The sequence below is a fragment of the Canis lupus genome, chromosome 11 (genome assembly GCF_048164855.1).
Source record: "Canis lupus baileyi chromosome 11, mCanLup2.hap1, whole genome shotgun sequence".
In the NCBI taxonomy this organism is placed as follows: domain Eukaryota; kingdom Metazoa; phylum Chordata; class Mammalia; order Carnivora; family Canidae; genus Canis; species Canis lupus.
The window spans coordinates 45,662,906-45,687,801 of record NC_132848.1 but is presented as its reverse complement, the minus strand read 5'-3'; the positions used below and the strand labels follow the sequence as shown (position 1 = coordinate 45,687,801).

At 37.3% G+C, this 24,896-nt stretch overlaps 1 protein-coding gene across 4 annotated transcripts in view; it reads right to left on the bottom strand.

Annotated features, from left to right (window-relative positions):
* Positions 1-24,896, bottom strand: part of AFF3 (ALF transcription elongation factor 3) — a 521,667-nt gene that overhangs the window by 138,775 nt on the left and 357,996 nt on the right. For 3 of the 4 annotated variants that reach the window (XM_072844520.1, XM_072844517.1, XM_072844519.1), the window contains one exon: positions 12,021-12,074. The exons of the other annotated variant lie outside the window; for it this stretch is intronic. In XM_072844520.1, coding sequence (XP_072700621.1) covers positions 12,021-12,074 — 54 coding nt within the window. The remainder of the gene's footprint in view (positions 1-12,020; positions 12,075-24,896) is intronic. 4 annotated transcript variants of the gene reach the window in all.

The following is a 24,896-nucleotide window of genomic DNA, read 5'->3' as shown; positions in this document are numbered from 1 at the left end:
GTGTCTTGAGGCTCCTCAGGCCCTGTGCCTACCGGTAGCAAGTGATCAGTACCTGCGGATGAGGAGCTGGGACAGCTGTTAAGGAGCTGACACCGGGCCCTGGGGGGCCACAGGACTCCTTACAAGGATGGAAGGGAGGACAGAGACATGGTTAAGCCTGTCTTGCAGGAAGATGATCTTTAAGGCAGCCTAGATGGGTGAGGGAAGCCAGCTTTTAAGGGAGGGAAAAACTTCTGCAGGTCCATCATGCCTTATCTGAAACCTCTCAGGTCTGGATGTGTTTGGGGATTCAAAACTTCTTTTTAGAAAGGCAAACTGATCCCTCCATCACATGGTCTACAACACCTGGGCAGGGTCTGGGGCGGCTGAATGACCAGTCACAGGAAGTGAGATCAAAGCTATAAAATAAATAGCTTGCAGCCAGTTCTGCCAGATGAGGTGGGGTTTTGTTTTGTTTTGTTTTTAATTTCAGACCTTTAGAGCTTTTAAAACATCTGAGCTGAGGGAGAGATTGTGTGTTGATACTTTGAAGGAAAGCCTTCTAAGGAGGATGGGTCTTGTTAACCAAAGACTTTGTTTTGCTGCTGAGCACCTCAAGGGGAGTGAGTGAGAAGTCGGAGAGAGGAATGCTCAGGCCAACAGAACCCTGAGCTGTCTGGAGTGTGAGGCCGTGCTGGAGGGAGGGAGAGGCTCAGGAGGGCGGCAGGCAAGGCGAGGAGAGGGCAGCTGGTCACAGGCTGTGCTGGGTGTGTGCTGAAGCTGTCAAAGGCAGCCAAGGAGAAGACCCTGAGTAGGGCAGCTGAGGGCTGTTAGGACAGGAATGCCTAGTTATCAGTTTGAAATTATTTGCATTGCTTTCCATAAGGCCTCTCCTTGCCCACACCACATGCCAGTGGATTCTCTAGAACAGTGGTAACAGAAATTGAATGTGAGCCTCCTATGTAATTTAAAAAATTTCTAGAAGCTATGTTAAAAGAGTAAAATGGCGAGCTTAATTTTAATACATTTATTTAACCCAATATACCCCAAATATTGTCATTTCAACATAGAATCAATAAAAATTGAGATCTTCTACATTTTTTTTTTTTTGTACCAAATGTGTCCTGTACACTAGGAACCTATCTCAGCCTGGACTCTCCACATTTCCAGTGCTCCAGAGTCACTCGTGCCTGGGGGATCCTGGACTGGGTAAACTCTAGATGCCACAGCTGGGCCAGTTTCATACCTCAGGTGGCTCACGCTTCCCCACAGGTGAGTCTCCCAGGTGGAACCGTAGTACACTCCATACTCCTACCTGAATACATACAGCTTGACTCATTTATTTTTTATTTTTTATTTTTTTAATTTTTATTTATTTATGATAGTCACAGAGAGAGAAAGAGAGAGAGGCAGAGACATAGGCAGAGGGAGAAGCAGGCTCCATGCACCGGGAGCCCGATGTGGGATTCGATCCCGGGTCTCCAGGATCGCGCCCTGGGCCAAAGGCAGGCGCCAAACCGCTGCGCCACCCAGGGATCCCAGCTTGACTCATTTAATTCACCAGTTTACCCACAATCAGGGGATTAATTCCAGGTACCTATATTTATGAACATAATTATACTCCTTTTAGTGAGAGCTCTTGAGATATGTTGGAAGTGTGTCTTTAAATTGCAAAGAAAAAAAATCTGGAAAAGGTACTTTTCTGTAAAAACTCTGAGTTTATATGCATATCCAGAGCTACACAGGATGCAGGAGGCAGGGTTATCCCTGCCTCCACTTTTTTCATTATAAATGACCATGGTTAGTTTCAACAACTTAATAAACACAATATTTCTCAAAGAGAATAGCACTCTATCTTCACTAGAGATCAATAGAATTAAATTTGTAATGTATAATTCTGAGAATTTGTGGGCACATATAAGCACCTGCATGCTATAAAACAGGAGAACTGATGAAGAAGCTGAAATAAAGCGTTTGTAAAAATAAAGACGATCAATCACGTCATTTTCCCTAGCCAAAGAATTCTCCAGAATCTGTGAAAAGATTGCCTGTGTGGGGAAGCACCCCAAACCACTCCAACAGGACACTTACTGCACATCAGTCACCACCTTCCAGGGGCATACTCACTCTTCTCAGCCTGACGGCCTCATACAACAGTTAGCTGTCCAAACCCATTCAAACAAAATCGATTATTATTATTATTATTTTTGGTGAGTTTGCAGATAAAATTCACAAATGAATTGCCCAAGAAATCAATTTGACAGATTATCACATCAAATCTTGGCTGCTTAGAAGAACTGTAAAAAGTTTCATTAATACAGTTTCATTCTCCATCTTCTCATACCAACATCACTGCCTGTTACAGCAGCAAGACTCAAGTGGTTTATGCCCAAGAAGCTAAAATCATTGCATTGCAGCCAAAGAGTATTTAATTTTAAGCCAGTTTATCCTATGTTTCTATTATTTAAACTCTGAATTATATTTAATGTAAAAGGTCTAATCCAGAGCATGCATCCCCACTCTACACAGTTACATCTGCACCCATTTGGTTTGCCACAAAAGAGAATCAAGTTATGTTTATTGTCTTACTATATTGCTTTTTCTTCCTTCTGCTCTAGACATGCAGTATCTGGAAGCCCAGAATTTGGACTAATGAAAGCTCTGCACACTTTATAGCACAGTGTGGGATTTCTATGGACGGTTGGCATTCTTGTTGGCTGTGGAGAGGGTCGTGCTAAGGATCCAGGCTCTGACAACTCCTTTCAGGCTCTGCTGGCTCTGCCAGGTAGTCAGAGCCGAGGTCCCAAGTCCTTCTCCAGGTTCTGACGCTAAGTACTTATAATGGGAAGTATAAAACCACATCTGCCTTCTTCACATATTGTTGCTGAAGACAGTGTGATGTAGAAGAATTGAAAGTGCCTTGAAAAATACTGCCATATGAACATTAATAAGATAGTTAAAAAATATTCGACTTTGTGTATTTATTTGCATGCTGCCAATATATCTACTGCCTGTGTCATGAGGTCTCATCTATGATGTTCTATGATGCCCATGTCTGCTTTTTCCTTCTCTAAAACTACTCTATATATTCCCAGGCTGTTCAAAATAGAATTCCAAGGGTGTATCGTCTGTAGGATTGGGCAGTAGCACAGTGCTATCTTGATCCTGGAGCTAACCCAAAGTTCCAAGAATCAGAACATCTTTAAACTTCCCAGTTTGAAAACTCTGTTCTACGGAACAACATTCTCTAACGAGGCATGCCTAATCTTTGCTTTTGGACTACTGTTACCACTTATTTGTGTTTTTTTAAAGCTTATTTCCTGGCCCCGGGGGCAGCTACGTGTCTTCCGGTACTGTTAACAATGGAGTTTTGGGGCCAATCTGGGCATCTCTTCAGCACTCTCTGACTGTTCAAAAGTCTGCCTGTGACTCATGCCTTGGACTTCCCAGCATTGGGGTGCTGGATGGATGTCACTAAACATTTGAAAATTTGAAAATTCCATCTCAAGCTCAACTCTGAGGCTGTTGACCCTGGCTAACTACATTCATGCAAAACAATCCAAGCACTGACTACTGACTGACTTTGGGAATCTGGGCATTCTTGGGCTTTTGATATTGAGAAATGGAAAACATATCTTTATAGATGATACCAGTAATTTTTATCCATTTAAGCACTTGATCTTTTACATATTTACCCAGAAATGTCCAAGGCTCACCACAGATCAGAGTTAATACTCCTTTGCAAGGAGAGACTGATCCACAGTGCTGACAGACACACGGTTGTAGACACCAAGTGAGAACATTCTAGGCATTTAGGCATCAGTATTCTATAATTTTCATCACAGAGACCCCATATACATGTTGTTAGATTTATATGTATTTTATTTTCTTTGAGGCATTGTAAATGGTACTGTATTTTTATTTTGGTTCTTACATGTCAGTACACAGAAATGCAATTGATTCTTGTGTGTGGATCCTGTGTCCTATAATCTTCCAGAACTCTTTTGTTAGTTCTATTTGATAGGCCCATAAAGACAAACATGTTGTCTCCATATACAGACACGTGGGTTTCTTGTTTTCCAAAAAGTATGCCTTCTGTTTCTTGCCATACTGTAGTGGCTTGAACTTTGAGTGTTACATTGAATATGAGTGGTGTCAATTTTTTAAAAATGCTTTTTTTGGGGCATCAATTCATGTGATTATATGCATTTTCCTTTTTAGTTTGCTGATGGGTTGATTTTCATATATTGAACCAGCCTTGATTACCTGGAATAAATCCTACTTGGTCATGGTATATTATTATTCTTATACACTGTTAGATCCAACTTGCTAAAATTTTTTTGAAAAAAAATTTTTTTAATTTCTAAGTTTTTTTTTTAAAGATTTATTTATTCATGAAAGACACAGAGAGAAAGGCAGAGACATATGCAGAGAGAGGAGAAGCAGGCTCCATGCAGGGAGCCCGACGTGGGACTCGATCCCAGGACTCCAGGACCACGCCCTGAGCCAAAGGCAGACGCTCAACCACTGAGCCACCCAGGCGTCCCTAATTTCTAAGTTTATGAGAGATATTGGTCTATAATATTCTTGTTTGTTTTCGTCTGGTTTTGGTGTCAGGGTAATACTGGACTCATAATTTGGTAATCTTCTCTGGAAATGACTGTACAAAATTAATGTTAATGTTTCTTTCTATATACGATAAAATTCTCCAGTGAAAACATCTGTGCCCAGAGATTTCTTTTTTGAGGGGAGCTTTTAAATTGCGAAGTAAGTTTCTTTCACAGTTATATGGGTATTCAGGTTAGCTATTTCAGCTTGGCTGAGTTCTGATATTTTGTGGATTTTCAAGGATTTGATCCATTTCATGTAAATTGCCAGATTTATGTGCATAGTTATGTTCATAGGATTACCTTATCCTGACACCTGCACAGTCCTACAGTGATATCCTTTGTTTCATCCCTGATATTGGTTATTTGTATTTCTTTTTATCTTCAATCTTGCTGGCATTTTATTAATTTCTTCAAAGAACTAGATTTCTGTTAACTAATTTCTTCTATTGTTTTCCTGTTTTCAGTTTCATCGATTTTAGCTCTTATCCTCATTATTTCCTCTCTTCTGCTTGTCTTGGGTGTATTTTGCTCTTCCTTTTCTAGTTTCTTAAGTCAGGACTTAGATAATTGATTTGAGATCTTTTCTAATTTCTAATGTAAGAATTTAGTACCATAAATTTTCATTTTGACATTGTTTTAGATGTATCTCATAGCACTTTGATACATCCTGTTTTCATTTTCAATCATTTCTATGTATATTACAAATTTCCTTTGAAATTTCCTCTTTGACCTGTGGGTTATTTAGAAGTGAGCTGTTTAATTTCCAAGTGTTTGGAGATTTGCCTTTTGTCTTTGTTATTTTAGTTTGAGTCTGTTATGGTCAGAGATTATACTGTATATGATTTCAATTCTTCTAAATCTGTTAAGGTTTGTTTTACGACCCAGAATAAGGCTTATTTTGGTGAATGTTTCCATGGGTTCTGGAAAATATATGTTCTAACTGTTGTTGGGTAAAGTGTTCTATTAATATCAGTTAGATACTGTTGCTGCTTGATGGTATTGTTCAATTCCTCTGTATTATTGTTGATTTCCTGTCTAGTAGTCTATTAATTGCTGAGGGTGGGGTTTTGAAATCCCTGATTATAACTGCAGATTTGTCTATTTACCTTTTCAGCCCTCTCAGTTTGTGCTTCATGTATTTTGAAGTGGTTTTGTTTCTAAATATACATTTCAGGTTGGTATATCATTTTAGTGGATTGATCCTTTTATCATTATGTATTTTCCCTGCTCTGAAAACTACTTTTAAAATATTAATATAGCCATTCCTAATCTTTAAAATTAACTTTTACATGACATATCTTTCTGATAGCTTTGCTTTTAACCCGGGTGTGCCATTGTGTTTGAAATGAGTTTTTTGTAGACAATAAGTAGTTGGATCATTTTTTAAAAATCCACTCCAATTGGGATGCCTGGCTGGCTCAGTGGTTGAGTGTCTGCCTTCAGCTCAGGGCATGATCCCACGATCCGGGATTGAGCCCCACGTTGGGCTCCCTCTGGGGAGCCTGCTTCTCCTTCTGCTGGTGTCTCTGCCTCTCTCTCTTTGTGTCTCTCATGAATAAATAAATAAATCTTTAAAAAAAAATCCACTCTACCAACCTCTGTATTTTAACTGATATATTTAGACCATTTACATTGAATGTAATTATTGATATGTTAGCGTTTAAGTGTGCCATATTATCAGTTATTTACTATTTTTATCTTTTGTTTCTCATTCTTCTTTTTTCTTGTCTTCATGTGGGTTACTTGAGCATTTTTTAGATTCCACTCTGATTTATTTATAATGTCTTTGAGTATATTGCTTGTATAGTTTTCTTAGGGGTTGTTCTCAGTATTGCCACACACATAGATAACATCACAGCCTACTAGTATCCACTTTGAGTGAAATGTAGAAACTTTAATTCCATTTAAGTTCCTTTATCCTCTCTCCTATGAAAACTATCTTTACAAATTCACTTGGGATTGGAATAATTTTAGAAGTCTGACATCTTCAAGCCCCATGGCCTTGAACTTCCAATGTGACCCTGAGGTCTCAGCCATTACCACATCCAGTAACACCAGTGGGGTCTTGGCCATTAGTGCAATAATACCTTATTAATTATCTGTTTTTAAATGTTAATTTATTTATAAATATAAATTTTATTTTTATTTATTTATAAATGATTACCTTCAGTAATACCTTATCAACATAGGCACCAGGCCTGCAGGCATCTTATAAAACACACCCTCCTTTATGCCCAGAGATGTTAAAAAAAACATAAGAATATAACCCCTGACTCTGGCCCAGACCTCAGATGTAACACAAAAGCCCTAGGCAGAAAGTCAGCATCAATACATAATGTCATGTCTTTGGTTGCAATTAGGTAAAACGAAGTACTGAGTGTTGGAGGTATGGATTTCACCATGGAGAGCCATTCGACTTTCAGAATTTGGTTCCTATACTATCTCTGAATCCTGGAAATTAAAACCAACAAAGCAACCAATCATGCTTTGTGTCCTTTATTTGCTTTTTTAGCCCTTGAGTTTATCTACTCAGTGGATTGATGCATACAGTTCTAGATCATGGCATGTATTTCATTTCTGGGTTACTGTGCTAATGCCTGACTAACCCACATTTCAAAATGTTCAGGCAATAACTAAGGTAAAATTTCATTTTGTAGTGGTTTTACATGCCTATCATATATTTATCACTAGTATATTCATTATATTATGAGAAAATATATTAGGGGCAAAATCAGGTACCCAATACATTTGGTGTAATGGTAGAGAAACAGAGCTAAAATTTGAAACTCATGTAGCATCATCATAGAATTAGGAGAGGATCTCATGTGAGAACCAGAGAGACTCTCAGGAGAATTAGCAAAATGCACTCTCAGCAGAGAGAATGGCATGAAGAAAGGCAGGTAGAAGAAAGATCTTAGAGCATGAAAAAGGAATAGTAAGTACTAGTTTGGATCATGCTTTGGGTGTGTGGGGACTGAGGGTAGGTAGTGGAAGATGAAGTTAGAAAAAAAATGGGGAAGATCACAAAAGATTCTAAAATCCAGGTTTGGAATCTGAATTTAATATTTGGTAGTACATAGTTATCAAATATTTTAGAGCAGAGAAGTAGCATGATCAGAACTTGTTTTTTATATTTATTTATTTGAGGGGGAGGGGCAGAGAGAGAGGGAGAGAGAATCTCAAGTAGACCCCCTACTGAGCTCAGAGCCCAACACAGGGCTTGATTCCATGACCCTGAGATCACTAGCTGAGCCAAAACCAAAAGTGAGACGCTTAGCTTAACTGACTGTGCCACTTAGGCACAGAACTGTATTTTAGATAAATTAAACTGGCAGCTTCTTAGAGATGGTATGAAGAAATGAGAAGCAAGGAGATCAGGATTCTATAGAGGACAGGGAAGAGAGAAGAGAAGGCCTTGACTCGGGTGGCCACAGAGACTTACAGAAAAAGAACTATGTAGGAGAAGCTGTGGGCATAGAACTTAATAGGATATAGCAAGTAACCAACGCTTGGGGCCAAGGAAGGGGAGAGAGGGACCATGGTTTTGAGTTGGGGGGGGTCATTGTTATCAAAAGTAGGTGATATAAAAAAAAGAGCTGGGAGGGAATGAAGAAGAGTATTAGATTCTGAATATATAGGATTTGGGGGTCTCAGAAGATGGCAGGAAAGACTGGTTAGAAGCTCAAGGAAGACATCAGAGTTAGGGATCTTGATTTGAGAGGCATCTGGACAGAGATAAAAAGTTACAGCTATGGGAGTGGACAAGATCACCATGAGAAGGATGTAGAGAAAAAGAAACAAAGACTGAACCCTGGTAGACAAGGAACAGATGGCTCAAGGAGGGTCTGATCAATGAACAGAGTTATAGGCTGCAAAGACATCAAGGGAATTAAAGACTCAGAAAGGGCCACTGGTTGCCCAGTGACAAATAGATCATGGCGGCCCGCAAGACTAGATAGATGCCAAAAGGAGGTAAAAGCAGACAGGTAGCGGACAGGTAGTCAGGAAGAGGACCCTTGAGCACAAAGTAGCTACAATGGTTGATGGCTGTGACTGTTTTTATTTTGTTTGGGAAAATATAAACAGGTTATAGGCCCAGGTAGGAAGAGTAGCTAAGAAAAGGACAAGATAGGAGGGAGGAGATGAGGTCAGCGGCACCAGAGGAGAAAAGCATCAGACATTTCCTCTGCTGAGATGGGAGAGAAGCAGGCAGGGATAAAGCTAGGAAAATATTTAAGGTGAAAAAATGGATACATAGGGTATTGCTCCAAAGGTACTATACACACAACCAGATTATTTTTTTTCTAATTCAAAACCCCACTTTTTTTTTTTTTTTTTTTTTTTTTTGCTGAAATTAATGTGACTCAGGACAAAGGTGGTTTTCTAAATCTGACTAATCATCAAAATTAATTGTGAAACTTTTCAAGAATATGTGTTTCTAGGCCCAAACCCAGCCATACCAAGTTGGAATCTCTGAGGAAGTGGCCTGGGAATTTTCATTTTAAAGCCTTTTCAGTGATTTTGAAGGTTACCTGGGTCTGGGACCTCCTGAGTACAGTTTTCAACTAAGGACATGTATCAGAATCTCAGAGGCCAGCACTGATTAAATGCGACTGTGCAGAGCACAGGTATTCATATTTTGAAAAGCTCCCCAGATGATCTGATGTGCACCCTGGATAAAAACCATAGTAAAGAGATTCGAATGAGAAAAAAAAAAAAACACCAACTGGTTGGATAGAATACTGAAATTCACTGTGCTGACTGGTTCCCTGTTACTTATGTCACCTGACAATTTCCTTTGGACATTTCTCCTGTGGAAACGGCATCTGCTCCTAACCTGGCTGTCACAGGTGGACTGATGTGTTTCTCTGTGGCTCCTCAGCACCTTTCCACAGGCGGCCAGGCCTGTGGGGATGCCATCTGTGGCACTTTGGAGAGAGTCTGGCTTTAAAATTTTTTGAAGTCTCTTTAAGGGAAAACATACAGAATAACATTGTCCACTCTCTGAACTAATGACACAATGTATCTTATAAAGAAACAAAGATGCAGAATGGAGGAAAGTGGATAGGAAAAGCAATGATGGTTCCTATTTCACTAATCGGGAAGAAAAGATTGTCAGGCAGATTCATAATTTGGCCAGAAAATGCCTTGCACCGTTTGGGTTGATTTTTTTTTTTTAAAGCAACAGTAACAGTACAACAATTATAGAAATGAAAGCCTGGCACATACTTGCTTGGCTCTGAGGGAGGCCATAAGCCCAGCCCTTTTAATGCCTCTTAAAGAAATACGAAATTTTCTTTTATCCCACATGATGGTGTGATCCAATTCCTGCTCCAGCAGCCCCAACGTATCATCTGTTGGAGTCTTTAAGTTTACGGCACAGAAGGAAACTGTCAGCTCCTCTCCCTTTCTACAGGACATTCACATTTGCATACTCAACAGACGGTACAAGCCTCAAAGGCCATATTCCCCCAAATGCAATAATCCTACTCTCAAAATACAAAAGATATAATAGTAGCATGAAAATATTCTTACCCCGATGAAGGCTGGCTCCAGCTGTGGCTTAGTAAGTCAAAAACTAGTAAACTTGCTTGTAATAACATCCTAAAAATTCCAAAGGTTATTTTCCCCCATCCACAGTTAAAAAGGCATCTCCTACAGAACAATGTCACATCTGTGAAGTGTCCAGATTAAGGCAAGAGGTTTCTTGCTTCTAGTAATTTGTCTGGTTAGAGATTAAAGAAAAAAATCTGTCTTGAAGCTGTCAGTTAATATTTTGTAACTCAAAAAAAAAAAAAAAAAAAAAGCAAAGCCATCTTCACACTTCACAGCAGAACTGTGTGATTTTTAAACAGAGGTAAATTCTTCTCCATATCAGGTATCTGATAGTTTTTTTTGCATTTTAGCGCGAGGCAAGCAAACAAAAGGTTATCCACGAAGTTTCAAATGCATGTTAGTAACATAAAGTGAAGTTAGCTTTCTTTGATATCAAATTACCTACATATCTCACTGAAAATACAAAATCCTTCTTGCAATTAATAAAGAATTGTGGTATTCTAACAAAGCTGGAAGCGTAGGATCTTCAAATTCCAAATCTTTCCATTCCTGGATGAGCTTTGGTATTCAGATGTTAATAGGATGCCTGCTTTTTTTTGGCCAGTGTTCAGGCTAAAGAGTCTGTGAAACAGACTTTTTCCATCCTATGACCTCAGTTTTAGGATTTCTTTCTTGCAAAATGTTAGTTATTTTACTTGGCAGGTTGCCAGAACGCATTCTTACTTTCTCCTCTTTATCTCTTTTCACTTCTCTTTTCTCTCCCTTCTTCACCTTGTCTATCTTCTATTCTTTGATAAAGTATGGATTTAAATTAAAGTCCAGTCCAAACACCATGAAAGGGTAGGTGTTTGGCAGGGTCCCTAGAATTAGCAAATAAAAATACAGGCTGTCCAGTTAAATTTGAAGTTCAGGTAAAAAATGAATAATTTTTAAAATATAAATATGTCCCAAAAATTGCACAGGACATATGTATGCTAAAAAAATTATTCCCAAATACTGCATGGGATATACTAATACAAAAAATTATTCCTTGTTACTCTGAAATTCAAATTCAACTGTGTGTCTTGTATTTTATCTGGCAATACTAGTTTGGAGGTTAGACAGAAGGGATAAAAAACAACAAAGACATCTATTTACAACTGGAAGATGAGAAATTTCCATTCCTATCCTTCTAAATGCTTTTTGTCCAGGTATAACTCTCTATGGCACTGGTTTATTTTTGGCTCATCCAGTTATACTAGCAGCTCCACTGAGACACCACATCCTGATACTGACTGCAGAAGTCCATAGGGTTTGAGCTCTGGATCACCTGAGTCCAGAACTCACAAAATGAGTCCTGAAGACAGCATGAGACTGTAGTTCAGCCACAAATTCATACAAATACTCAAGTTTTAATCGATCATTCTCTTTTGAAATTTGTACATCAAATTTAATATTTTCAAAGGCACTGAGTTTTCTCTCTGTAGTACCCACTTGGAGGCAATTTAGCATGACTAATAATAGTCATTACTAGGAAAAACAACAGAATTCAATTGTATTTGGAAATGTAGTAAAATGATCGCCTCTTGGACATTTTGAAAGGGAAGATGAAAATACTGATATCCTCCAGACATTTAAAGATAAGATGAAGATCTTAATTACATTAATGATTAATTCAAGTATATTTTCCAACATCTAAGTACACCCAGGGGTGATACGTAATTCAGAAATGCAAAGGCATATCGATAGTCAGTATTTTGAAAATATGTTGAAGTCTGACATCCAGAATGGAGACTATATAGAAGTGTGGTTAGAAGCACGGGTTCAGGAATCAAACTGAGTTCAAATCCCAGCTTTGTCACACACTAGCTGTGTGACGCTGGGCAAGTTACTTACCCTCTCTGTGCATCATTTCCCTTATCTGTAAATGGGGATAACCATTCCAGAGAGCTGTGAGGATGATATGAGTAAAATGCTTAGAACAGTACCCAGCACATAATAAAGTGCTCAGTAAATTTTGGGGGTGAGGATAGTAGTGCAAACTGTCAATAAGAAAAAAACCTCACAAAATCAGAGATTGGCTCCATTTTTACAATTGGCCCAGGATAAAATGATTTTTTTTTTCCTACAGCCGCATGGATAATATATTCATATTTTTAAAATTACAAATGACAGTATTTTATGTATTTATCCATTAAAAAAATCTTCTCTTTGTTTTCAGAGTATACAACTTCTCAGGTTGTGTGAAATTAGCATCAGATTATTTCAAGAAGTGAAGTTATATGGTTAACAGTTCTATCCAACTATTGGTTGTTTTTCTTTCTCACCCTGCTTATTATTCTCTTTACTCTCCCAAACTCCAAAAGCAAATGAATAACATTCTTTCCCCCATTGCTACAAGCCAATTAATCTAACTCAATCCCTAGCTATAGTGTTAAACAGACTTTCAAATGAAATAGTCCCCAGTCACTGGGTTTCCTGCCATCTGGTCACTTTGAACTTCATTTGTTTGTGTTTTGAACCCGGAATGGAGTCCAGCAGTGCTAGGTCTACTCTACAACACAGCTCAGGTGTCTGCAGTCTGAGGCAGTGTCAAAGAAAGAGTGCTTTCAAGTCAGATACCTCTAGGGTAATATCCTGGCTTGGCCATACTACCTGTGGGAGCTCTCTGAGACTCACTTTCTTTATCTATAAAAGGAGAGATTCTAATACTATCTACTTTTTTGGGTTGCTATGAAGATTCAAAGAGTCAATTCATCTACAGGGTGAGCCTATGTTCCAGTTTACACCTGTCATTCCTCCATCACTGTTATATTATATAGTTAGTCCATTTTTATAAGGCATTTAGCATACAGACCAGCTAGTTACTATTCAGTATTTGTTACCTCTTAATCATGATAGACTAACGCCTTTACTATTCTAAAAAAATATTTTAAATCCCACCAAGTCCTCATTTTTAAAGCAGGAATGGCCTTTTTAACATCGAAAGATGAGTGTATGTGTGTGAAAGTTTGGTCACCTGCCCATTTTCCCTACATTCCCTGTCCCTTTTTGTATTTTTCAGCTGTTTAAGAAGCTAAAAGTGGGGGTGGCATTCTCTGTGGTAGAACCTTGAGGGCAGAGGCTTAAATATTTTACATGCTTTGGGGGATCATGTGAGTACTGCTTTAGCAAAATATACTCTGCCAACAGCAGAAGGCCCTCTGAGGTGAGCAGGTGGGCCAGGGCTGGGAAGCTGTCCTTTTACTTCTGCCAGCTATTTGGATTGTCAGATGAATTCCAGGCTCCAGCCCCTGCTCTTTCCAAGATCTCCATCACTGTGCAGTAATGCCATGCTTCCTCATTGTCTATAATCAGGCTTCCTCCAGCCTCCCCCCGCCCCCCTCCTCACCCCAAGCTCTTTGGGACACAATCTATCTGACGATATGAAGGGAGGGCAGGTATTAAAGGGCTTTTAGGTAAATACCAGGCTTTGTGTAGAAACCGATTTCTCCCTTAAAATCACTTCTGCTTCATGTGCCCTCTGCACCAGGTCCCAGATTGAAAGTGGTTCCTGCAAGTGGTTCTGGAGCCAGCCGACTTAGCTAAAATCTAGGCCACTGACAACTGTGAAATCTCTTTGAGCCAACTCGCAGCTCTGAGACCTCGATTTTCTGTTCTATAATATGGGATGTAATAATGTAATAATACACCTCATTGGATTATTGTTAAGAATTAAGTAAGATAACATGTCTAGTACAGCGTCTGGCACAAAATAGGCATTTAATGCCTACAAAGTATCATAATAGTACCAGGCTGCCTGGGAAGGGATCAGCATTAGAGGCAAAGAGAATCTGTGATCTGGGGGTGGGAGGAGGAGGGTTGGGAGAATTCAGTTTGTAAATATAAAAGCTCTGCATTTTGGAGGTTTAGATCTTAATTAAAATCTGTACAAGAGAAAGGACAAATCTCGGTAGTGGTGTTTCTGAAAGAAGATACAGAAAGTGCTCAGCAAATGTATTCCAACCATCCTTTGTGTTATTTCGAATTCATTCATTGATTCGTACCAACAATATCTTATTATGTAGGTATTATGTTCTAAATAGCTGGGCAAAGCTTCAGCACAAAAGCATGAAGAAGCTTTATAAAAGAAAACATTTGGAAGAAGCATAATCAGTCTGTTAATGCCAGGCAATATTTATTGATTACCGACTGCAATCAATAAATATGGTAATATTTATTGATTTACCATGTTCTCGCATGGCCCAAGTGACTCCTCAGAAAAACGCTGCCATCTGCTAAAGCCACTGCGAATACAGAGTAGCTGAAGTTTATTAATTAATGTCTCTGTGGACTGGAATTGCTCATTGCAGAGGTGCCATCTAGAAACTGTGTCCACTTTAATCGTTAAATGAAGGAAGCAGATGCTTATGTGATCTAATTAGGGGTCGCTGAAAAACCTCCTTCTCGTATAACTTACACTCCAACTATCTACCTTCTTAAGCCTCTGAAGGAGTCCTAAAATCTGAGTTGTCAGGCCTTTGAGCTCAAGCTTTCCTTGGCCCTGTGAGAATGCTTATAGGTTCTCTGAGGGCAGTACTGCAGGGTATAAACAAGTCACATTCCAACAGTGTGAGCCTGTGGCAATGCTGAGTGGGATACAGACTCACTGGATACAAATCTCTGGACAAGCTTTTCATACTCTTTCAGTCTCAGGAAGAACTCCCCTTCTGAGGAAGTCATTTACACAGGTGACTGAGCGAGGGTTGGAAGCATGGCGGGGCCAGTACACATTTTCTTCTCCTGCCTCCACCTTCGGCACAGACTATCTCATTAGTTGGTCAGTAGCCTATAGTGTGATATGGATATTGGCTGGCAAAGGTGGATTGGTGTGGCTTGACCTGTATTTTAAAATATTAAATAGGGATAGAAAATGTCAAGAGTAGTTATAGGTAATGTTTTGTGATTCTGTTCTTTCAGTACACACACTTTCATAGGATATGATGTAAAATATACTTCTGATTGTGCAGGGTATGTTCAAAAAGGATGAAATGAGTATATATCCAAAATAACTAAAGGCAGGAATTCGATGAGGTATTCACATACTCATCTTGTAAGCAGCATTATTTGCAACAGGTAAAAAGTAGAAGCAGCCCAGGTGTCCACTGATGGATGAATGGAAACACAAAATGTATATACACACCATGGAATATTATTCCACTATGTATATATGCACCACAGAATGTTATTCAGTGCATAACATTCATTTTATGTTTTCCAGAAAAACAAATTCCTTTTAGAAAGGAAAGAACTGACACACACTACAACATGGACGAAACTTTGAAGACATTATGCTAAGTGAAATAAATCAGACACAAAAGGATAAATACTATGATTCCACCTATGCGAGGTCCCTAGTGTAGTCAAATTCATAGAGACAGGAAGTAGAGTGGTGGTTGCCAGGGACCAGGGGAGGGGGAAATGGGAGTTAATGGCTTTGGCCATTCTTTAATTCAGCATATTAGCAGAGTTTCCATTTGGGAAGATCAAAGGAGTTCTGTGGATGGATAGTAGTAATGATTACACAACAATGTGACTGTGCTTAATGCTACTAACCTGTACACTTAAAAATGGTTAAGATGGTAGATTTTATGTTACATGTATTTTTATCACAGTTCAAATTTTAAAAAGATATTAAGTTATCAAAAAAAAAATACTGAGAAACCCTAACCTAGATAACATTCTGGGAGGAGCCTGGATATAAAGGAAAGAGAAAATGTGAGTCTCTGGGGAACCAAATGGGTCAGGGAATACACTCTCCAGTTTTTCTGAAGAATTCTCTTTTGTGACCTCTGGGACCATGGGCCTTCCAGTCTGGCGTAAGAGCACAAAAGAAAAGGTTTGCAATCTTGTTCTGTGATGGCATAATTTCCAGTCTACATTTTTGGGTTCATTTTGTATTTTAATCTGAGAGTACAAGCAATATGACAGCCACGTCTAGTTTCCCCCTCAGGTAAAACTGATACACACACCTCTTCTCTTTCAACAAGCCTGTCCAGCCTTGGACTCATTGGTATCTGAGGGCTGGGTCAAGGTCTTCCTTCACTGAATAAACCATATGTCTCAAAAGGCCTTCAGCCTAAGTTTGTTCATCTACACAATAAGGGGGTCCAAGGAGCCCTAAAGTCCCTTCCTATCATATTTTTTTATTTTTTGTATCTGAGAGTTGAAGAAACAGAATCTGGCCAATCTTTTCTAGGTAAAGGCTGTACACCAGGTTTCTCATTTTCTTAGCAGACAGAATCCTGGCAAATTACTTAAACAGATACGGAAAGGAAGTCTCTGGGGGCAGACACCTCATAGACTAAAAGAACAGCCACAGTTCATTATTTTAGATATGGAATACTGTGGCCAAAATAAATATCAGGAAGGTTTCAAACTTCTCTGAAAACACACATGCACATGCACACACACACACGCAAACTATAAAACCATCTTTTAGTAACAGTTCTCAAATCAACTTTGATCTCTCAACTTCCAGAACCTATTATACAGTTTGTGTAACCTTATTATTAAAGGCACATGTATAAATGACAGATTTCTTTGTGTTTCAGATACAATTGTTTCTCTGTGTATTTTTCCCTTCATATTTAACATTTTCTAAGACAATGCTCTACAATGAGCATAAGAAATTTTTTTAATAAATATGGTCATGGACTATTTATGTCCCTCCAAAATTTATACGCTGAAATTCTAACCACCAAGTGATGGTATTAGGAGGCCCTCTGGGAAGTAATTAGAATTAATGCTCTTATAAGAAGGAATATAATAAAGCTTGCTTCCTCTCTCTCTCTGCTCTCTGCCATGTGAGGCCACAGCAAGATGGCCATCTGCAAACCAGGAAGCGGGCCCTCATCAGATGTTGGATCTGCCAAGCACCTTGATCCTAGACTTCTTGGCCTCCAGAACTGTGAGAAGTAAATTTCTATTGCTTGTAAACCACACAGACTATAGTAGTTTGTTAGAGCAACCTGAACTGACAAAGACAAATATTTTTTCATTGATATGAATACTTTTCATCTTTAAACTTTTTATCTTTAAAAATGACTCATACACCTGGAATGGATCTTTGGGCATCATCTAGACCCACTCTGTTCTACCAATCAATGGCAGCCACACCTTCCAAGACATTTAAAAACATTAGTCAGTGGTAAATTTTTTAGCCTTCTCCAGGCCATGCATTCTTCAAAGGGAGATGTAAGGCCATGTGCTCCTTGCCTAAGATCCCATTGTCTGAAATTAGAGAAAACTCATACTGGTTAACATCTCTGAAGCAGTCTGACCACTAGCTTTTCTTCTTCACTGCCTCAGCTCTACTAGAAGACCTTTTGAAATCTTTTTTTAAAAATATTATTCATTTATGAGAGAGAGAGAGAGAGAGAGAGAGGCAGAGACACAGGCAGAGAGAAGCAAGCTCCATGCAGGGAGCCCAATGTGGGACTCGATCCTAAGACCGTGGGATCATGCCCTGAGCTGAAGGCAAATGCTCAACTGCTGAGCCAGCCAGGCGTCCCCCTTTTGAAATCTTTATTTTTATCACCCTTCACCTCTTCTCAGTTTACTTTTTTTTAAAGGAAAGATTAAAATTCTAACTGAATTTGATCTGATCATTACCAACTGCTAAGATAGGGTTGTTTTCTACCTTTTATAAGTCATGAATCCTGTTATGATTGCAGTACTAATGTTTATTGGGTGCCTCCCAGGTAACTGGCACTTTCCATATATTAATTTCAACTACTGTATTAACTTTGGAGAAAGAACACTGCATGAGTCATTCTAATCCAGTTTGAGTTTATAATAATTTCTAAGTCTTTTATTGTACCATGTGCACCTGACAGACCATTCTTTTTCTGCTTCATTTGTTTATTTATTTTTTTTCTCCTAGGAAATGAATATTTGGTGTTTGATTCCACTTCATTTATTTTTTTAAGATTTTATTTATTCATGAGACACACACAGAGAGAGAGAGAGAGAGAGAGAGAGAGAGAGAGAGTGAGGCAGGCAGAGACACAGGCAGAGGGAGAAGCAGGCTCCATGTAGGGAGCCTGATGTGGGACTCGATCTCGGGTCTCCAGGATCACACACTGGGCCGAAGGCAGGCACTAAATTGCTGAGCCACCCAGGGATCCCCACTTCTTTCATTTATGAAGGTGCTATCAAATCTTCATGTAGTCTTTAACATCACAGGTGCTTTGTTCAATGAAGGGTCATATACAAATGTAGAAGGGTCTTGCCTCAGGATTCTTCTACAAGTGAATGTCATTGATCTTGTCAAAATATGGCCTTCACAGTATCTTGGGAATCTCCACTTGCTCGTTATTTCTAGAACTTTTCTAGTACAGATGACAACCTGGCAGGATCTGAACCTACTCTTCCTCTGCAGGCACCACCTTACTTGCTTGTTCTTCCTGCCCTGGTTATTGTCTCCAGAGAAACTTCAGAAGAGTTCAAAGATAGGAGTAGAGTGGGACAGAGGTTAAGAGCTTGGTTGCAGGTTCTGAATCTTGGGTTTAAATCCTGGCTTTGGCACTTAAAAGCTATATAGAGCAGAAACCTTATTCTCTTCTTTTTGCCTGTAAGATAAGGTGCTATTGGATTTTTGCTAAAAATTAGAAGTGATAAAACGTAAAGCGTTAAGACTAGTACTTGGTCAAGGTAAAACCTCAAAACAGGTCAATTATTATTATCACCAGGTAGAAAAGCTGCCACATAAATTTATCCTTTCTGTAAATTAATTGTTATTTAATTGAGGTATAATTTATAGACAGTGAAATGCAGAGAACTTAAGTGTAAAATTCAGTGGAGTTTTGTTAAATGTATATTCTTCTCACATAGCCCAAATTAAGATATAGAACTTTTCTATCACTTTAGAAATTTCATCATGACCCCTTCCAGTCAAACTCCAGCCCTTCACAGCAACCACTGGCAATGAATGAGAGTTCTTGTTGCTCCATATCCTTGTCAGCATTTGGTGTTGTCAATGTTCTGGATTTGGGCCATTCTAATGGCCATTCTAGTAGTAGTATTTCATTGTTTAAATTTACATTTTCCTGATGACATATGGAGTAATCTATTCACATGAAGGTCTTTGGCTCATTTTAAAATCGGGTTGTTTTCTTATTGTTGAGTTTTAAGAATTCTTTGTATATTTTGGATACCTGTCCTTTATCAGATGTGTCTTTCACATGTATTTTCTCCCAGTTTTATTCTCTTGACATTGTTTTGTCTCCTTATTCTCATCTTTTCAATCTTTTTCACATTGTTTTTCATGGAGCATATGTTCTTAATTTCAATGAAATCCAGTTTACCAATTATTTATTTCATGGATTATTCCTTTGGTGGTGTATCTAAAAAGTCATCACTATACCCAAGGTCATCTAGGTTTTTTTCCTATAATATCTTCTAGGAGTTTTATAGTTTTGTGTTTTATATATTTAAGTCTGTAATTCATTTTGAGTTAACTTTTGTGAGGGGCAGAAGGTCTGTCTAGATTCAATTTTTTTCTATGGTGTTCCAGCACCATTTGTTGAAAATATTTTGGTACATTGTACTGTCTTTGCTCCTTTGTCAAAGATCAGTCGACTATATTTATGTGGGTCTATTCTGTTCCACTGATCTATTTCTCTATTCTTTTGCCAAAACCACACTGTCTTGATTACTATTGCTTTATAGTAAGTCTTGGGAGTGGGATAGCTTTAGTCCTCCAATGTTGCTTTTCTCTTTCAATATCGTGTTGGCTCTTCTGGGTCTTCTCATATAAACTTTATATCTCTCCATATAAACTTTAGGATCAGCTTGTTGATATTCACAAAATAAATTGCTGGAATTTTTATTGTGATTGCTTTGAATCTACAGATCAAGTCGAGAAGTTTGTGGACTTTTGATTACAAGTATTCCATAGTGTGAATATACCATAGTTATTTATCCATTCACCAGTCGATGGATATTGGGGTTGCTTCCAGTTTTTGACTTTTATGAATAAAGCCATTACAAATACTCTTGTACAAATCTCTTTTTTCCCATTTTTTTTCTGCACGAATGCCCACAAAGGGAATTGCTGGGTCATGTAATAAATGTGTGTCTAGGAAACAGTCAAATGGTTTTCAGAAACAGTTACACCATTTTACTTTTCTATCAGCAATGCATGAGATTTCCAACTGCTCCAGATCCTTGCCACTATTTGGTGTTGTCAGTCCTTTCAATTTTAGCCATTCTAGTGGGTGTTGTGGTATATCATTATGGCTTTAATTTGTATTTCCCTGAAGATGTATGTTATTGAAATAACATCTTTTAAGTCATTAAAGTGAAATGTATCTTTTAAGCTGCTTGCTAGCCATTTGTGTATATTCTTTTGTCTGTTTGAGGAGGTTGCCCATTTGAAACATTTATCATTTTGTTATTGAATTTTCAGAGTTCCCTAGGTATTCTGTATACAAATTATTTGTCAGATATATGTATTGCAAATATATTCTCCCAGTTTGTGTCTTGCCCTGTCATTTTGATGAGAAGATATTTTTAATTTTGAGGAAGTCCAATTCAACAGGATTTTCTTTTTTCTTTTTTTTTTTTTAGGATTTTCTTTTATATTGTATGTTTTTGTGACTTCTGTGAGACATCTTTGCCTATCTCAGGTTTTGAAGATATTCTCCTATGTTTTCCTCTGGAAGCTTTATAGTTTTAGCCTTTATATTGAAGTCTATGATTTTTCTCAATTGTGTGTGGTGTGAGATTCCTATTTTTACCCCCAGCAGTTGCTCCAACACTATTTGTTGAAAGCATTTGGCTTTTGCCACTGAACTGCTTGGGGGTTTTGTGAAAGATCAAGTGACTATATAGGTATGGTTCTATTTCTAGACTCTATTTTGTTCCATTGATTTATTTGTCTGTTCTTATGTTAATGCCACACTATATTACTTCGGTTTTATAAGTCTTAAAATTAGGAACCATAAGGCCTTCAACCTTGTTCTTCAAGACTGTTTTTGACTAATAGATCCTTCACTTTTCTATAAAAATTTTAGAATCAACTTGTCATTTTCTATAAAAGTGTCCTGCTAGCCATCTGATCAAGATGGTGTTGAATCTACAGAACAATATGAAAAGAAGTGACATGTTAACATAATTAATTCCTCCAATTTGTGAACATCTGTCCATTTATTTAGGTCTCAAATTTCTCTCATCAATGTTTTAGTTTTCAGAGTAACAAGTTTTATGTCTTTTGCTAGATTTATTATGTATTTTGTCATTGTAAATAAAATTCCATTTAAAATTTCATTTTCTGGAATGCCTGGATGGTTCAGTGGTTAGGTGTCTGCCTTTAGCTCAGGGGGTGATCCCAGGCTCCTGGGATCGAATTCTGCATGGGCTTCTCACAGGGAGCCTTCTTCTCCCTCTGCCTATGTCTCTGCCTCTATCTCTCTCTGTGTCTTTCATGAATAAATAAAATCTTTAAAAATTTTCATTTTCCAATTCCTTATTGCTAATAAATAAAAGTACAACTGAGTTTTGTAGGGTGACCTTGCTTAATTCATTTACTGATTCTATTAGTTGCTTATTAGATTTCTGAGGATTTTCTCTATAAACAATCATTCTTGTCAATCTTTGTTTTTCAGTTCCTTTTCTTGCCTTATTGCACTGACTAGAAATAGTACAATGTTGAATACACGTGATAAGCGCAAACATCACTGCTATGTTTCCAATCTTAGGAGGAAAGTGTTTGGTGTTTCATTATTAAATATGATGTTAGCAGTAGGTTTTTTATTCTATTTTTAGATTTTATTTATCCATGAGAGACACAGAGAGAGAGGCAGAGACACAGACAGAGGGAGAAGCAGGCTCCTTGTGGGGAGCCTAATGTGGGACTTGATCCCAGAACCCTGGGATCATGATCTGAGCCACCCAGGCAACCCACTAGTAGGGTTTTTCTTTTTTTTAATTGTAGATGCCCTTTACCAGGTTGACTAAGTTTCTTTTTTGTCTTGGCTTGCTGAGATTTTCTAAAAATCATGAGTGTTAATTATGCCAAATGCTTTCTCTTCATCCATTTAAAAGATCAAGGTTTTTCTCCTTTATTCTATTAATATGGTGGATTACAATTAATTTTTCTGTTAAACCAACCATACATCCCTGTGATAAACCCCACTGAGTCATAGTTAATCATATATTTTTTACATATGTCTCTGAGTATACATGCTAACATTTTTTAAAGAAATTTCAGAATGTTTACAAAGGATACTGGATTATTTTCTTTTAAGGTTTATGTCAGATTTTGGTATCAGGGTTTTACTAGCCTGATACAATCAACTGGGTAGTTTTTCTTCCTCTAACTTCTGAAAGAATTTGTGTAAGATTGGTAGCTTATTTGTTGGTATTTCATTGGCATAAACATTTTTTATTTGAAGTTTTGATAGAATTTACCTGTGAAGCCATCTAACCCTGGAAGAATCTTCTTTGTGTAAAAGTTTTTATTACATATTTAGTTTTTTAAAATAGTAATGGGGCCTTCATATTTTCTAATATTCTTGTGAAAGTTACAGTAAATTGCGTATTTTCAAGGAAAGTGACTATTTCATCTAAATTGTCAAATCAATTGACTAAAGTAGCTCATAATATCCAGTTATTATTGTTAAAACTTCTGTAGGCTATATGTTCATGTCCTGTCTTCTCATTGCTAATGTTGGTAGTTTGTGTTCTCACTCTTTTTTTCTTAATTGCTTTCGTCAGTGTTTGTTAATTTTATTAATCTTCTAAAAGAACTAAATTTTGGCTTCATTGATTTTCTATATTATTTGTTAAGCTCTATTCCTAATTTTTATTATGTTCTTTCTAATTATCTTGGGTTTAATTTATTCTTCTTTTGGTGGCTTCTTAGAGTGGGAACGTAAGTTACTGATATTCAACCTTGTTCTTTTAACACAAGCATATGAAGCTACAAATTTCTTTTTTTGCTTTGCTTATTGTTTTAGTGAATCCTATAATTTTCATAAATTGTGCTTTCATTTTCTCCCAGTTAAACTCACTTTCTAATTTCCCTTGTGATTTATTCTTTAACTCAAAGACTATTTAGATGTTATTTATCAAGTATCTAGATTATTTCTTTGCCATTGACATAATTTAATCATGCTGTGATCATAGAATACACTCTGTAAAGATTTTAATACTATGAATTTATTGATATTTCTTTTCTTGCTCCCAACAAGATCTGTCTTGGGTGAATGCTTCATGTATACTTGATGAGATTCTGTAATCTGCACTTGTTGGGGGCAGTGTTCTATAAATGTCAATTAGGCCAAAGTAGTTAATGATGTCCAAATAGTCTACATACTTGCTAATATTTTAAGTTTCCTGCTGATTACTGAAGAAAGAGATGTTAAAAACCTGTAACTATTATTAAAGATCTGTTAATAAATACATAATTATGATTGCTTTTTTTAATAACTAACCTTTTTATCATCAGTTAAAGGTCTTTATCTAAAGGTCTATTTGGCAATATTAATAGTGTCACATTGGTTTTCTTATACTTACTGTTAACACAGTCTATCTTTTCCACCACCTGGCTTCAAACTATTTGTGTTTTTATATTTAAATTGTGTATCTTGTTGACAGCAGAAAGTCTTGATTTATGCCAATTTGATACCCTTTGCCTTTTAACTGGAGTTTTTGGTCCATTTATATTTAATGCAAGTATTGATTGGGCTGGGATAAGATTTACTATTTTTTTTATTTCTTTTATATCCATAACTTCTGCTTTTTATTTCTGTTCTTTCTTTCCTCTCATGTATTGTATTAACCTAAATTTTTTTATTTTAATTCCTCCAATGACTTAACTCTAGCTATTTTTTTTTTGGGGGGGGGTTGCTTTTAGTTGTTTTTCTACGTATTCTACTATGTATACTTATCACCAAACTTAGATTTGATATTATACTAATTCACATAAAATGTAAGAACCTTGTAGTCATGCAATTCCATTAGCTCTTTCTTATTTTTTGTGCTATTTTTGTCATATTTTCCATCCATATACTATTGACCCTTGAACAAGAAAGGTTTGAACTGTGTGGTTCCACTTATATGAGATTTTTTTTTTCAATAAATACAGTACTATAAGTGTATTTTCTCTTCCTTCTTTTTTTTTTTCTTCCTTCTTTTTTAATCATATTTTACTCTATTGTAAGAATACAGTATATAGCAGATAAATGAAATATGTGTCAATTGACTATGTCACCTTTAGAGGCTTACAGTTAACAGCAGGTATTAGTACTTAAGTTTCTGGGGAGTTAAAGGGTTTTTCATTGCATTGTGGGTTTTTCATTGCATTGTGGAGGGGCAGAGTCAGGGCCCCAAGCCCTGCATTGTTCATTGGTCAACTGGACCCTGCAAATCCCAGAAAACAATATTTTAGTTTTTACATTAAACAATCTTTCATGTTTATACATATATTTATTTTTTCCTATATATACTTCCTTCTTATATGGCTAAGTTTCCATCTGATAATATTGCCCTTCAACCTGATTAATTTCCTCTATCATTTGTTGTGGTGTAGGCCTACTGAAATGAATTCTTTCTGATTCTTTTGTATCCAAAAGTCTTTATTTCACCTTCCATTTTGAAGGATATTTTTGCTAGAGTTAAAATTATGGCTTGATAGTTCTCTCTTTAGCTTTTGGTTTTGTTTTTTGTTTTTCAGCACTTTAAAGATGTTTTAGCCTCTGAAGTTTCTAATGGAAATCCTAGTTATAT